Source organism: Leptodactylus fuscus, chromosome 5 (assembly GCF_031893055.1).
Source record: "Leptodactylus fuscus isolate aLepFus1 chromosome 5, aLepFus1.hap2, whole genome shotgun sequence".
Taxonomy (NCBI): Eukaryota; Metazoa; Chordata; class Amphibia; order Anura; family Leptodactylidae; genus Leptodactylus; species Leptodactylus fuscus.
Genome location: NC_134269.1, coordinates 179,390,855 through 179,406,707, shown reverse-complemented (window position 1 = coordinate 179,406,707; position 15,853 = coordinate 179,390,855). Strand labels below are relative to the sequence as shown.

The following is a 15,853-nucleotide window of genomic DNA, read 5'->3' as shown; positions in this document are numbered from 1 at the left end:
TAGCCCTACAATACATATAAAACAAAAACATTACTGTGAAACACATACACATTTGGTATCCCTGTGTCCGAAAGCCCCCGGTTCTATTTACATTGGTGAAATATTATATTATTAGGTTATTAAATATTTCACCAATTTTTTTTCCTTAAAATTTTTTTTCCCCTATTTTCCTCCTTTAAAACCTAGTGCGTCTTATAGTCCGAAAAATACGGTATGTTATCTAGGGAAAGGCTGGAGATTTGATTTTTTGTGTGTTTTTTTTTTTATGCTTCAACGTTTATTTTCAGGCCTACTGATATATTGCAGTGTATAGTAAAAAACATTGACTGTAATAGAACTATAGTAATGACAGGACTTGGATCCTTCAATAATCTCTTGGCTGTTATAGCAGCCAATCAACGCCCTCCAGTCACATTCCAGAGGGTGTCTCCGCACATTTTAAATGCTGTGATTACGTTTAAAACAGCGGCATCTAAATTGTTAAAAAGGTGGATCATGTAGATATCAATCTTGACGGCAATATACAACCGGCATATGCTTGGTACGGAGAGGGCTGATTTTAGGGTGTCAGACATCTGGACCCCACACAGACCAACTGTTCTGGCAGCATCCAGGCACCAGAAGGAGATCTGCATGAAACAGGAGTGGAGCTGCAACCCCATCCACTGTATAGTGATGACACCATGAAACTGCAGCTCTACTCCCATTATGTGAACAGGAATAGCTTCTGTATCCTGTACACTGCTGGAACAGATAATCTGTGCAGGTCTGGGTGTTCACATACTGATCATAGCTCATCAGTATTTAAGAGAAAACAAACAAACAAACCACACATGATAATTACTCTTACTGTTAATTGAATTTTCCCCTAACCTCACAATGGTGCTGACTAGAAGAATTCTGTGACCCCTCTTGTTGGAGCCGTGAAAGTGAGAGGGAATGTCTCTTTAAACCACTTAAAGTCATCTTCAAGTAGTTTAAAGGGACATTCCCTCTCACTTTCACTGCTCCAACAAGAGGGGTCACAGAATTCTTCTAGTCAGCGCCTTTGTGAGGTTAGGGGGAAATCCAATTCACAGGCTATTGTCCCTGCTTCTGGAACAGACACATTTTTGTGTTATTTTTTGTACATGCGGTTTGGAGGACTATAATATTTTTTTCGGGTAACGAAATAATTTTCACATCTTTTTCAGTGATGAATGTGGCTCTATTTGAATATTATTTAAATTTTTTTATTAATATTCTGAAAAATTTAAACAAAAAGGAAGGCAAATATGATAGTATAACAAAATGCTACTAAAAAATGTTTTCAAATAGTTTTTCCCTGCTCTGTTATGGTGTGGTAATTTTTATGTAGGCGTGGTAATAAAGTTATATATTTCCCAGTCTTTTCATTCATTTATTTTTATGCATAGTAGACCTTTTTTTTTTGCCAATTTGCCCTGTAGATGGGGCTGATACATTGGACTGATACATTGGGCTGATACGTTCGTCCATCCCTAAACCAAAATATATTCATACCGGTTACAGGCAATAAATCATTCATTGTAAATATTTAATACGATAAAACAGCTTCTCATTATACACGGTATAATGCAGAGAACAGTAAGGGAAAGATTTTTTTTTTTTACATTGGGTGCCTTATAAACAAACAACCTGCAGGTGACGTATACCCAAGTGTCCACAGGAGAGTCACTGTCCAAGGAAGGAGGCCATAGGGTCATCAGGCCTCTGTCTTTTCATTCTGTATGCCTCCATCTCCTCTTCTGTAGGCTCACGTGTCTCATACAGACTGTTATATGCTCTCTTCCTCTCATCCATTTGCAGCATTTCTTCTACATGTTTAAGGCGGGCCTCTTCAGCATTCAATGCCTGCAATGAGAAAGGATTTGTGTCACATTATGAAACTGTATCAGACAGAAGTCGGAGTCAGGGCTAATTTTGGGTGGAGTCAGAAATCAGTTCCCACCGGTTTAACACAGACTTCAAATCAGAATACTTTATTTAAAAACAAAACATAAGCAGCAGAACCAGAGCACCAGTGAGTTTTTTTTAATTTTGGACAACTTCTTTCATCCTATAATGTACAATTAATTAGATATATAGTTTATTACATATTTACTTTCCCAGGAGTTCAATCACTAGTAATAAATTAGAGGAGATTTACTTCTAACTGTGGAAATCTAGGAGTCAGATGTTGGGCCTACTGATTCCACAGCCCTGGCATAAATGGTAAACTAAAATGTAAGAGACCAGACAAAGTTCAGCATTAAGCCCATGGAGCAAGTTAAAGATTGTACACAGAGATTATTTTATTAGGTTTACTTTTACTTAAAGAGGACCTTTAGCCACCTCCACCAAGTCAGGTTCTTAGAATCAGTTAATAGGTGGCACAGCTTCACTGATTCCAGTGCAGTTGAATTTTTTCTCTAGCCCCCACCATTCCTAAGTAACCAATGCTGTTATTTTTGGTGTCTGATGCTTTTTAAACTCTGTAATGTCAGAAGGGCAGAGTCAGGCAGTAGTGTGCGATTCAGAGCTCAGAATCACACTCTAAAGCTAAGGCCCCACGTTGCGGAATCGCAGCTTTTTTTTTTTGTTGCAGGTTTTGTAACGGGTTTTTTTTTTTTGAGCCAAAGTCAGGAGTGGATTGAGCAGAAGGGAGATGTATAAGAGCTTCTTATGTGTTTCACATTCCTTTTGAAGCCATTCTTGACTTTGGCTAAGGCCTCACGGGCCGTAATCGCAGCGCTAAAGTACTGTGGAAAGAACCGTTGCGTGAACGCATTGCAGTTCTTTCCGCAGCGCTTTTAAGAGAAAGTTCAGAGTTTTCCTCTGCGGACTTTCTCTTAACATCATATCTACGGGAAAGCCGCCGGTGTTTCCGTAGATATAATTGACATGCTGCGATTTGCAAATCGCAGCGTGTCCGCGCTGCGATTTCCTCCGCAAAGTGGGGACAGAGATTGGCATGAATCCCATCCACTTTTCTTGCACTGTACAACACCGCGATTTTTCCCGCAGCGTCTCCGCTGCGGGCAAATTGCGGCGATTACGTCCCATGGGGCCCTGGTCTTAGGCTCAAAAAAAAGCAACAAAATCTGAAACAAAAAAAAAAAAGCGTTTCCGCAACATGGGGCCTTAGCCAAAGAATATGTTCACATTGAGTTTTTTGGCAGCCGTATTTGGACACAAAATCCGCATGCAAAAACGGCTTCCATTGACTTAAATAGGAGCCACTCGCTTTTTTTATTTTTTTATTCCTACTACCTTGTAGCGGGAGAAAAAAAAAAAGCGAGATGACCTATCTTGCCGCGGATTCCACAGATAATTCAGCTGCGGTGTCCACAGCTCAAGACAAGCTCCTGTTTAGGCCTTTTCATTCGGGCCTAAACAGTAGCAGGATGCTGCAAACTGAATGCCGGTGGTGCACTGCGTCAGCATCTAGCCGCGGCTAGCCGCGTGGAACTTCACAAGGCAGAATTTGGTTTCCATTGTGTGAACATACCCTTAGTCTACTCCTGCCTGACACCGCGCTCCTGACAGTACGGTGTCTACATAGCATATTAGGCACTAAAACTAGCAGCAATGATTGCTTGGTAATGGTGGGGGCTAAAGAAAAATTCCGACTGTGCCAGAATCAGGGGAGCAGCACTTAGTAAATGATGTAAAGGGCTGGATCTGCTGTAGGTGGGGAAAGGTTCTCTTTAATGCAACCAAGATTCCTCGCAGCCTTGTTTCAACAAGTTGGCAAACAGGTTACCACTTCTAAGCTTTGTTATTTGTGAACCTTTATCTTTATTTTTCTATTTTTTTGCCGCAAGGTTAATTTGATGTGTGCAGACAGCCCAAGTGGCAGTTATTCATTTGTCCATAGCTAATACAATACATACTAATTGATTAAAGAAGTATCCTAAGAAAAGCAAAGATAAGATTTGGGAGGGGCATAGATAGTAAGAAATTAAACTATACCTTCTTTAGTTTTTCCTGCTTTTTCTTCTCTTCACCCTCACTATCAGAACCACCACTTTTACGGTGCTTTTTCTTCTTTTTCTTAATTTTTTCTTGATGAATCTAGCAACAGGAAAGATCCAAAATTACTTGATAAGAAAGACATGACAGAAGGTACATGAGAACAGTCAGAAGTAACACATTTGCACTTGAGCCTGAGTTTATAGAGGTTTACACAACTCAGTGATTAGCAAGGAGAAGACCCAGAAGAGTGCACACAATTAAATGATAGCCCAAATTAAAGGGGGGTGTAAATAGTATAAATCTACTATACTACAAAAGAACATAATTGTCATAGGAACATAGGTCAAATGGTGGGAAAAATGTGGGGTGTTGAAAAAAAAAAATACTAGTAAGCCAGTGAAACACTAGTTCTTAGGCAAATGCTCATTTTTATCTCCCCTAACCCACAAAAACAAATGCAAGCTCAGTCAAATGTGTTCTGAAGTGGGAGTATGGTAGACATCTATCATTTTAGAACACACAAATAAATGTTGGGTTTTGTTAGACAGTAATGTGCATGGCCAGCTTAAAAGGGTTATCCAGGACTATGATACTAAGCTCCACTTTCCCTTCTTAAGAAGTTATATACAAGGACCGGGATAAAGGACCGTGCTTCACCAAATTGCAAGACAACCACTTTATTAAAGTTCAGCACAACGCCTTTTGGGCACAAGTCGCCCTTCTTCGAGTGCAAAGGAACTGTGAGGATAATGATACAAAATACAGCAAATACACATCTGAATTCTAAATTAATCAACATAGCAAAGTAAATCCCAACAACAAATAAAACAATTATGCACCTCAATCCTAAAAAGATTACGTAATCACAAGGTAGATATCATGGTATTAAAATATCAAGTTTTTTTTCATGAGACCCCTTGGTTTTAGTAGAAAAGGGTTATATAGGTATCTATTGTCATCATAATCTATAGATAACAGGTGTCTGTGGATACCATCTCCTTCTTAAGAAGTGACCTCACGTCAATAGGTCTCATGACCATGATGAAGTTCAGTTCCATTTTCGATCTCTGAGGAACTACCGCCCCCATGGGTAATGCTGCAACCTTTCTATCTCCCACTTTATTAATCTGTAAACATGCATATGACTAACACAACAAATGAGTTTAGGACAGAAGCCATCTGGCACAGCCACAGTCTCTAGGAGTATGGGGGACAGCTACAAATCTTACATTTTTCAGTGAAATATTATTACCTAGCATTGCTTCTGATCACATTCCCCCTCCTCCTCCCTAAGTAATTTCAGGTTTTGTAAAAGGGGCACAAATGAGAGATGCCCCAAAAGGGACTGAACGCAAAAAGTGCGGTTTCCAGGCTTCGGTATGAAAAATAAATAAAAATCTGGACTTCAGAAGTCAGAGCTTCCAAAATAATTCCCACCCAAATGTTATGAAATCTGACCTGAGGTGTGTGGAGGGAGTGTGAACCTTTTTATGACCTCAGGTTTCCTATCCTGGGATAGGCTGTCCTCCTCACAAGTGTGTTGTGTGTATGGGGACTATTATTCTGGGTACTGACTTTGGTTTTGTGAATTAAGCCATCAATGACATCTCACCTCCACTAATGTCTTAGGCTTCGCTATCTCTTCAACTGTTGCCAGTTCCTCTTCACACAGATCAGTATTCTAGATAAGAGATAGAAGCACAGGAAACATTTTAGGACCATGCTGATTTGAGCGACTCCGTAAAAAACATAAAATATGAATATAAGCCGCAAACTTACACTGATGCTTTTCCCAGCTTCCCCAGTACAATAAGACATCTTGACAAAGGAATGACAACATTTGTAGCCCCATCTTCCATCTTTCCAATATGAGCCCCAAATACACTAAAAAAAAACAGAGACAACAAATATTACCAGACATTTCAGAAAACAGTTAAATGAAAATAACATATGCATATACACACAGTCCATAAAGAGGACTTTTCATGTGCTTACAAATATGCGATTTTATATACTGCTAGAAAGTAGACAGTTCACTGAATTCAGCGCACTATCAAGCTTTCCTGGTATGTGCCGTTAATTTCTGCACTGATATCTCCTCACTGTCAGAAGGGCAGGCCTTACTTCTTACACTCCAAAAGACATACTGATAGAGGATTTAGATTGTGTGCCCTATATGGGACAGGGATGAAAAGATCTCTGCTGTGGATGGCACTATATAAGTAAGGGAAATAAATATTCAGGTAGCTTTTATCTGCTATCATATAGTATGTGCATCTATGACACATGATAAATATGATCAGTGACAGGTAACTTTCCAAAAACACTCAAAAGGGTATTGCTAAATACAATCACTTTCTTGATTCACATTTTTATGGGGTTTAGGAATCCGAAGGGCTCAGTCACTTACCGTGTGGTTATTTATGAGAACATCTTCCTCATACTTAGATCGAGCAACTGCTTTCTCCTGTCCCTTAATAACAGTGCCATGTCTGGAGTATTCTACGTAGTCCTCGGTCTGAGCTAGAAGCAGTTCCACAGGTGGAACGTCTAAATGCTCCTGTCCTCCATACTGTAAAATAATCCAAAACCAACATCGTGTTATTTAAGTAATGTCATTCTTCTCTTGTGTAAGTCAATTAAGGTGAACTTTACCAGGGCCATTTTTTTTTAAACTCGTTTTATTGAAGGAGATGCAACAAAATAAACAGGACAATAAAGAAAAACATGTACAGAACAGGAAAAGGGTAAAACATAGAAACAGAACAACACAGAGAAACAATCAAGGAACTGCCACGCCACCATCCCACCCCCGCCCCTCCACCACGAGCAGAGAAAATTGCAAAAGGCATTAGTGTCAGCAAGTATACAATTTTACCAACAAGTAAGAGGCAATGGATCCACCTTGGAGACGTCACACCTCAGGGAATGTAAGCACCTAACGCCGAGCGCTTGGAGGAGGCAGAGTATTGGGTGATGGGGGAGGCGCACCACGCTCCCCAGACTACCAGGGCCATTTTAATGCATTGGGGGGGGGGGGGCTTGTCAAATCAATTGAAAGTGGGCCTCCCAATGCCCACCCACAACTTAATTTCCCCTGCCCCCCTTCAGGCTCCGACTGTAATGTCTACAGCTTGGTGCTCATTACGCTTCCCTGCCAGAGACATTATCAGCTGAAGGCTGAATAGTAGAGCACAGAGCTGATAGCTGTCAGATAGAGGCAATATTTTTTTTGCATTAAAATGACTGACCTTTTCGAGAATACTTTTCTTCTGCTCTTCCTTGAAGTCTTCTTTCTTAACTTTGAATGATTTACATAAAACTTCCAGTTTAGTTGGATCAGCCTGAAGATGGACATCTGAACCCTTCTCATAGGCTTCCCAGGCAAACACTGTGCAAAAAAAAAAAAAAAAAAAAAAAAGATATCATTGGCATACATTTTGTCTGTGCTGAAATATTTCAACTCACAAGGCTAAGGGAACATTTCTAAATATTTTCAGTTATCACCACAGAAAACCGCCTGCAGGAACACTAAAGAAGAAATGAAGCCTTAAACTGCACCCACTGACATCAATACTCTGCCCATATAATATATGGGCAAGATGGGTTCACTTAAAAGGAAGGGATTCCTTAGACATATAAAAATAAAAAAAAAGATCCAAAACGGCAAAACATACCCTTAAAATAAATATATATGTAAACCACAACCCTGTTTTACTTACACTGTGTCTGTGCCATTGAAATTGTGTCTCCTGTATATCTGACAAAATTATCTCCAGCGTAGCTGACCCTGTACACATAATAAAAAATAGCAAACATCAACATACATAGCTTCAACATTCATCATCAGCCAATAAACCATAAATGCAGCAACAGCAAAGCAAGTGCAATTGTGACTATATTGAAAAGGAAGGGGCACAAAACCCCTATTCTCATGATATGTAGGTGTCGTAGAAGTTGGATCTGCAACTATCACACACAATATCTATCCTGTGGATGGGTGCTCCGGTGGGATTGTGGGATCTATCAGCTTTCCTGAGGTATTCTGTTTTAGTAAATAAGTGTATACCCATAATGTTATAACTCTTGAGCATCTTTCCTTAGAATTCAGAATTTTGCCATTTCTTTTCTAGAAATTTATAGCTACAATCAACAATTGGGGGTTACTACCTGCTGTGAGCAGTTGCACAGTCTGACGCCATCTAAGTCAATGCAGATAATGTCAGAATGTATCAGGAAATGTGAACAAGCATGTCAATTTATTCTACATTTCGAAAAATAATGCATGTTGCAGGAGATTAATGGCCATTCCTGGGGGGAAGCCACTGGAACATAAGCTGTGCGAGAGGGACATGATGGTACAGAATGGTCTACAAAAAAGCAGTGGCCCAGAGCTGCAGGAATCATGGTCCAGTAAGGTGGAGGGGGAGAGAGAGAGAGTGAGTGAGTGAACCTCTGTGCACCTGTACTCTATGGACAGTAAAAACAATGGAGGGACGGGTAGAAATGGCCTTATATGAATGCTATGTTCCTATGTCCCTTCAATGCTCAAGACGGCAACCTCCTGTGGTGACCTCCTTTGTCTCATGAGACACATCCTAGAAGAGATGAAAATAACACTCAAACAGAATATTTAAACTTACTCATCGGCATTCTTGCCTGCGTCAGCATATGGATTTTCCCTCATGGCTCTTGTTTTTGGATCGTAGTATGCAGAATTTGGGTTTAAGTTTCTTAAGTACTGAAATAGGAGAATAAAATGAAAACCACACATTTCAAACAAGTTACCAAAATGCTACACACAAAGCTCACTCACTAAATAAGTCCTAGAAACAAGAGAGAGAATAATCATCTTACTTTGGCAGTGTCTTCTCGGATGCGAAGGTTTCTGACTGTAATGCGTCTCTTGGAGTCAAAGTTCTGTCCTGGCATATCAATGTCATCGGCATATTTGTCTTCATCCTCATCTTCGCTGTTGCGATCCCTCTCCTGAAAAAAGTAAACAAATATTTGCTTAAAAGTAGTGTATTACACATATTACATGTCTCTCGTGCTATGCCAACCAATGAATTTATGTGGAAAAGCACGCAATGCTTGATAATTTATTATCAACCCCCGCCCCCCACCTAATATTAGGTGTCATTTTAAACCTGCTTCTAATTTGGGCAAAAAAAAAGTCAGTTTAAGGAATCTACAGCCTTTTAACTGAGGGACAACCCCTGGTATACTACATTAAGTATCTTAGATAAATCACACTGACAAACACTATATGTTAGGGGGCGTTCACACTAGCGTCAGTGTCTGACAGCTAGTGTCCGATGCTAATGTCCGTGCAAGATTTTGCGCGGACATTAGCATCGGACACTAGCTGTCAGACACCGACGCTAGTGTGAACGCCCCCTTAGTTGTGTTTATTGGCCTTTATACTTGACAAACACATAGACCATGCAGGTAAAGCCATTCACATATGTCCTGTGGAATAAAACGTCTTACTGTCTGAGCATTCTGATCCTCTTCTCCCCACTGGTGTCTTGGGGAGCTCTGATAGATAACAAAAGAGACAAGTCATGTTTAAAAAGGGAAACAACAAGGTTCCCTGTGAAAGTTATAAAATGATAAACAGATATGTCCGATACCATTGTGTGGATATCCTAATATTAGACTTTTATAATCTGACAACATGAAATTAACTTGTGACTCTCATATGAAAATTTAACAGGTTTTACAGTAGAAAACTTATTTTTCACCAAAGGCGCAGAACGGGTAAAATTTAATTAGTAATAATCACCTTGACTGTCACTATCAACAGACAGGAAATTAAACCTTAGCCAATCACTGGCTGCGGCAACTGACTCAGCCAGTGACTGGTCATTTCCGGTATGTCAAGACCACGCAGCACTGAAGCTGTAAGGAATAAGCAGAGAAATATTCAGTGTTTGTGTGTTTTACCCATTTAGAGCCTTTGATAAAACTATTTTAACCTTCAAAAAACCAAAATAAAAACATGATTAAAAGAATGTTATCTGCACATCAATAACCTGGGTAATATGTGATACACAACATTGTGATAGCAACACGACCACATAAATAGCCACTTTTTTAGGTCTTTTTCTTACCACTTGTTCTGAAAGTTTTCCTGAGGCTAATTCCTCCTGAAGCTTTTGAGCCTTTAATGTACGTTTTGCCTTGAATGAGAAATTGTGAGAAAAGGGTAATTATAGTATCTTTACTACTAGAAAAGAGGTAAAAAAAATAATACAAGACACCGTCAACATACCAAATCAACTTTGGAATGTTCCTCAACGATTTTCATGTGTTCCTCTGGGTTGTAGCCATTCCACCGGTCTCTCTTGCCATCATAGTCAAGCATAAGCTGTGGTTGCTCAAATTCGTCTGGGGCAATGTTAGCTCCATTAAACTTTGCTCCAATTCTCCGTGGTCGCTGGAAAGAAAATATATATATATTTTTTTAAATGGATGAAGGAAGGAATCAAACTAACATAAGCGAGATTGATCCACCTAATAAATATACCTGAGGAGGGAAGAACAAAGTGTAATAGATGCCACACGGACAAGGACACACAACAATGGGCTTTGCTGAACTTTACTAACTAAATTATGAAGTAGACTCACCTCAAAACAGTCTTTTTTCTTATGAGTCATCGCTCCACAGTTCTCACAAGCGCCTTGGCGATATTTTGTTGCTATTGTTCCCTAAAGGGTAAATAGAGAGAGGCGGCTTACTTTTTCCTTACTATTCCAAACAGTTGTCTGAGCATTACAACTGGAGCCTGCAGATTAGAATATTCTAATTCACTGAGTACTGAAGGTAAAACACCGAGATGTGAATATATTAAACTAAACAAAACTTTCTGGTGTAAAAGTGTCATTTTTGACCCTCCCCCCCACACACAGTCTTTCCTGATCCTGATTTCAGGCGACACACCACCCAATGTCCACATACTCATGATGGAATGAATGAAAGTGGCTGACATGCAGACTTTGCAGGCGGCCGGCTGCTTAAGCCCCTGCGTGTCGGCTGCGTCCATTCATTCATATGGGTGCGTGCTATTCTAAACGTGAGTTTCAAACAGTACTCGCTCATCTCTAGAAAACACATCTCATATATTCACCTCTTTAACGCCTTTCTTGTACCACTCTCCCATTGCTGTGTACTCTTTCTGCTTCTCATCCTGGGGACGTTGATGTTTCAAAGTTGGCCGCTTAGATGGATCCACATACCATGGGACAGAAGAAATGTACTGAGGAATGTGTGGATTGATGTCTCTGGAAAAGGAGAAAAAAAAAGTTAAAATGGGAATATACACTCACCGGCCACTTTATTAGGTACACCATGCTAGTAACGGGATGGACCCCCTTATGCCTTCAGAACTGCCTCAATTCTTCATGGCATAGATTCAACAAGGTGCTGGAAGCATTCCTCAGAGATTTTGGTCCATATTGACATGATGGCATCACACAGTTGCCGCAGATTTGTCGGCTGCACATCCATGATGCGAATCTCCCGTTCCACCACATCCCAAAGATGCTCTATTGGATTGAGATCTGGTGACTGTGGAGGCCATTGGAGTACAGTGAACTCATTGTCATGTTCAAGAAACCAGTCTGAGATGATTCCAGCTTTATGACATGGCGCATTATCCTGCTGAAAGTAGCCATCAGATGTTGGGTACATTGTGGTCATAAAGGGATGGACATGGTCAGCAACAATACTCAGGTAGGCTTTGGCGTTACAGCGATGCTCAATTGGTACCAAGGGGCCCAAAGAGTGCCAAGAAAATATTCCCCACACCATGACACCACCACCAGCCTGAACCGTTGATACAAGGCAGGATGGATCCATGCTTTCATGTTGTTGACGCCAAATTCTGACCCTACCATCCGAATGTCACAGCAGAAATCGAGACTCATCAGACCAGGTAACGTTTTTCCAATCTTCAATTGTCCAATTTCGATGAGCTTGTGCAAATTGTAGCCTCAGTTTCCTGTTCTTAGCTGAAAGGAGTGGCACCCGGTGTGGTCTTCTGCTGCTGTAGCCCATCTGCCTCAAAGTTGGACGTACTGTGCGTTCAGAGATGCTCTTCTGGCTACCTTGGTTGTAACGGGTGGCTATTTGAGTCACTGTTGCCTTTCTATCAGCTCGAACCAGTCTGGCCATTCTCCTCTGACCTCTGGCATCAACAACGCATTTCCGCCCACAGAACTGCCGCTCACTGGATGTTTTTTCTTTTTCGGACCATTCTCTGTAAACCCTAGAGATGGTTGTGCGTGAAAATCCCAGTAGATCAGCAGTTTCTGAAATACTCAGACCAGCCCTTCTGGCACCAACAACCATGCCACGTTCAAAGGCACTCAAATCACCTTTCTTCCCCATACTGATGCTCGGTTTGAACTGCAGGAGATTGTCTTGACCATGTCTACATGCCTAAATGCACTGAGTTGCCGTCATGTGATTGGCTGATTAGAAATTAAGTGTTAACGAGCAGTTGGACAGGTGTACCTAATAAAGTGGCCGGTGAGTGTATACTGCCTGTTTAAAACAGTTATTCTTATGGGTTCTGGTGGTAGATCATGACAATATGGTGATAGTATCTGATCAACAGGGTCACCTCTGCTGATCACTGGAATAAAGGGGCAATTCTGCTACAAAGGTACCTTACCAACAGGGCTGTGGAGTCATAGCTGGAAAAAACATTTTATTTATAATTGGATGCATACTTTGTTACATATTTACTTTAATTGGAATACAATTACTAGCTTTTTAGAGAATGTAGGAGCTTTACTACTTCTGACTGACCACTGCTGTAAGCAATTTATGAGGGAATTGTAGCAAGCCTCTAGGTTAGGCTATGGAAAAATAGGAGATGGTGTCACTTGTTTGGCCTACCGACTCCACAGCCCTACTTACCACTTTGTCTCCTGTAAGCTCCACCAGGCTTAGTTAATAATTCTTTAATAGTCCCACAATGGGGAAATACAGTGTGATACAGCATCACGGATAGTACAGTAGTATATAGCAAGAGAAAAACACATACAAGCTCATGGCAGGTAGAGGGATACTAGGAGTCATAGCAACTAAAAAGAAAGAAACAAAAGACAAACTGCAGGATCATTTAGTTCTCTGTGCGAAGTGATGTTTGATATGAGAGACACTTTACTGTATGAGTGACACTTACTTTCCTTCTTCATCAACTTCTGCTGGGGCATTTCCCAGTTTTCTCTGCTCTTCCAACTCTTTTTTCTTTCTCCAGTCTTCCCTCGTCATCTTTTTGGGTTCATCCATCCCAGATGGGTCTACACCTCCCCCACCAGCCATGACATCTGTACCACTGGACATTTTTGAAACTCACTGCAAAAAAAGAAACAAAACTATATTTGACAATAAATCAAAACATCACTATTGTTTCAGGATTCTCCAAATAATCTGTACATCAGATAATATAGGACTTATACCTAAAATGCATTAGCAGTTTTCCCTTCTGTACGCACCCGATTCTCAGTTTTCTCTGTGCTAGTGGGTGAAGAATAGCTGTTACAATGTCTACCATGCACACAGCCTCCCTCTCTCTTTCACATACAACTAAAAACATCAAGGCAATTACACAGCAGTACTGCGCAGTGTAGCTGTGACTGCAGCTGTGACAGCAGAACACATAGAAGAACACATTTACACGGAGTAACGCAGCTAACGATAACTTGCAGCAGAATCAGCGCCGATAAAAAGACTCCCATTAAGTTCAACGGGTTCCGTCATCCGCGCGGAACACAATGAAATCAATAGGAGGCTTTTTAACCCATTGATTTCAATGTGTTCCGCATGGAAGACGGAACCCATTGAACACAATGGGAGTCTTTTTATCTGCACTGATTCTGCTGCGAGTTATCGTGACAGAATCCGCACCACTTTACTCTGTGTGAATGCCCCCTTACTAAAAGTAGCAGCATCTGTGCATCTCCATGTCTCTCTCTGCAGGTGGTCCCCCTCCCCCCCCTCTGACTACACCAGGACCATCTGATCATCTTATGTGTAAAGTAATGATGGTGTTAACCTCCTCAGAGCCAGAAGTCTTATAATAGAGTTATTTTATGTTCAATGTAAAAACATAATAGAACAAGGCCAAGTAACTTTATCTACAGTCTTGAAATTTTTTAAAAATGTTCACATGACTTTGACCGTGCACCATAGTGCACAGAGGGACCTACTTGGATAAAAAAAATTTGTATGCACAGCTTAAAACCATTGTACACTGTTGTACAGTACAGTGTACATGAGGTCTGAGTTGGTTGTATTTTAATCACTTTGTTCTCAGATGTATCAGGCAGCAAGTTATCCCCCTGTTTTACAGCACACATTAAATAAAAACTTGTGCGGGGGGGGGGGGGTGTCAGTACATTGAAGGGGCTTTCCCATGTACATAATCATATTTATATTTGTAGATAATTAAAAGTTAAACATTTTTGCAAATATAAGCATATAAGCATCTAAAAATTCTGCAGAGTTTTAAAGATTTTCTCTAACTTTCTTAGTACTGACAGTCTGTTATCTTGATCAGTTGCCAATGGTTATGACCACTATTGCAGAAACTTTCTCTGGTCTGGGACTTGTCAGGAACCCAGCTATGATTTTCTTATTGTAGCCGGATCATCAGGCAGGGACACTACATGTATCAGAAGATATCCCGGCCACAATAAGGATGTGGCCGGGATATGGCCACATCCTTATTGTGGCCGGGATATCTTTCTGACCTTAGAAAGTTCCTGCATTGGTGGTCGTAAACACTGGCAGCCGATCAAGATAACAGACTGTAACCACAAGATATGTAGAGAAAATCTTTAAAACTTTGCAAAATGTTTAATTACTTATATTTGCAAAAATGTTTCACTTTTAATTATCTACAAATTTTAAAATAATTATGTAGATGGGAATATCCCTTTAAGCCAACACCTAATCAAAGTGTAGGAACATCTATAGGCTACACACAGCCACACATTACTAAAAACATCCTAGAAAACCCCTTTAACATCCAACATGTGAACTATAGGAGCAGTCCCCATCTCAGACACTCATGGGATGGCCACAGGATAAGCTGCGAGTACCTGACAGACACAGGTGCCGGTATCTGATAAAGAGGAGCTATTCTAGTCATAGACATCAATATAAACGTGCTGCATAACTTTCCATTACAGAATTATACTCCTATATAATATAATGTCCGACATTTGGGAAAACGCAGCTTCTTACCAATACTGCGACTGTAATCGCACAAGCTGTCAATGTGAACGTACATTAATATCATACAGCTAAGAGCCCATAAGAACATTCCCCCTCCCCCCTCCTCACAGACAGAACACGTAGGGAACAGCAGGTAATGTCACATCCCGCGCCCCGCTAGTACCAGCAGCCAAGTACGATAGGTTTCCTCCATCACTCACCGTCCAGCAGGCGCTATCCAGCGGAGAAACAGAACCTGCGCACACACCAATCATAAAGCGGAAGTAAACACTTGTTTCCGGAAGTGACGCACACAAGGCGCTGTGCCGCGGACGTCGCAGGGTCAGTAGGAGGAGCTATGACGTGCAGCTGAGGATTGATGCTTATACCTATCGCGAGATTAGTGAGTTGCCAACGATAGCAGAAACTGAGGCGGGAGCGATTTGGAGACAAGATCGCGCAGGCGCTGGTTTATTGACGGAGATAGCCGAGAGCAGCACTCGGTTATCTTCGTCAGGTCTTTAAATGGAGTGACAACGCGCCTGCGCGACCAAGGCATCATTCCAATTGGACGTGCGGAACCCCTGTTCTCATAATTGATTGGGATTCACAGCGGGGACAATCCCTAGAAAACATAAAACAATA

General features: G+C 40.9%; 1 protein-coding gene across 1 annotated transcript; it reads right to left on the bottom strand.

Moving 5' to 3' along the window:
* Positions 1–1,536: 1,536 nt before the first annotated feature.
* Positions 1,537–15,519, bottom strand: SLU7 (spliceosome associated SLU7). The gene is made up of 16 exons (XM_075274778.1): positions 15,430–15,519; positions 13,173–13,345; positions 11,109–11,262; positions 10,609–10,689; positions 10,253–10,417; positions 10,092–10,160; positions 9,469–9,516; positions 8,833–8,964; positions 8,619–8,716; positions 7,698–7,765; positions 7,227–7,366; positions 6,386–6,547; positions 5,755–5,859; positions 5,588–5,656; positions 3,973–4,074; positions 1,537–1,872 (listed from the first exon to the last, which is right to left on the bottom strand). Exons 2-16 carry the CDS (start codon positions 13,331–13,333, stop codon positions 1,693–1,695), a joined length of 1,734 nt encoding a protein of 577 aa, XP_075130879.1. The 5' UTR covers positions 13,334–13,345; positions 15,430–15,519; the 3' UTR covers positions 1,537–1,692.
* Positions 15,520–15,853: the final 334 nt, after the last annotated feature.

Excerpts from the sequence above, each read along its gene's own strand:
- SLU7 (XM_075274778.1), bottom strand. The coding sequence starts at position 13,333 with ATGTCCAGTGGTACAGATGTCATGGCTGGTGGGGGAGGTGTAGACCCA. Across the intron at positions 8,965-9,468 it reads AGGATCAGAATGCTCAGACA|GAGAGGGATCGCAACAGCGA; the intron begins GTAAGACGTTTT and ends TACTTTTTTCAG. Across the intron at positions 6,548-7,226 it reads AGAAAAGTATTCTCGAAAAG|TATGGAGGACAGGAGCATTT; the intron begins GTCAGTCATTTT and ends ATTATTTTACAG.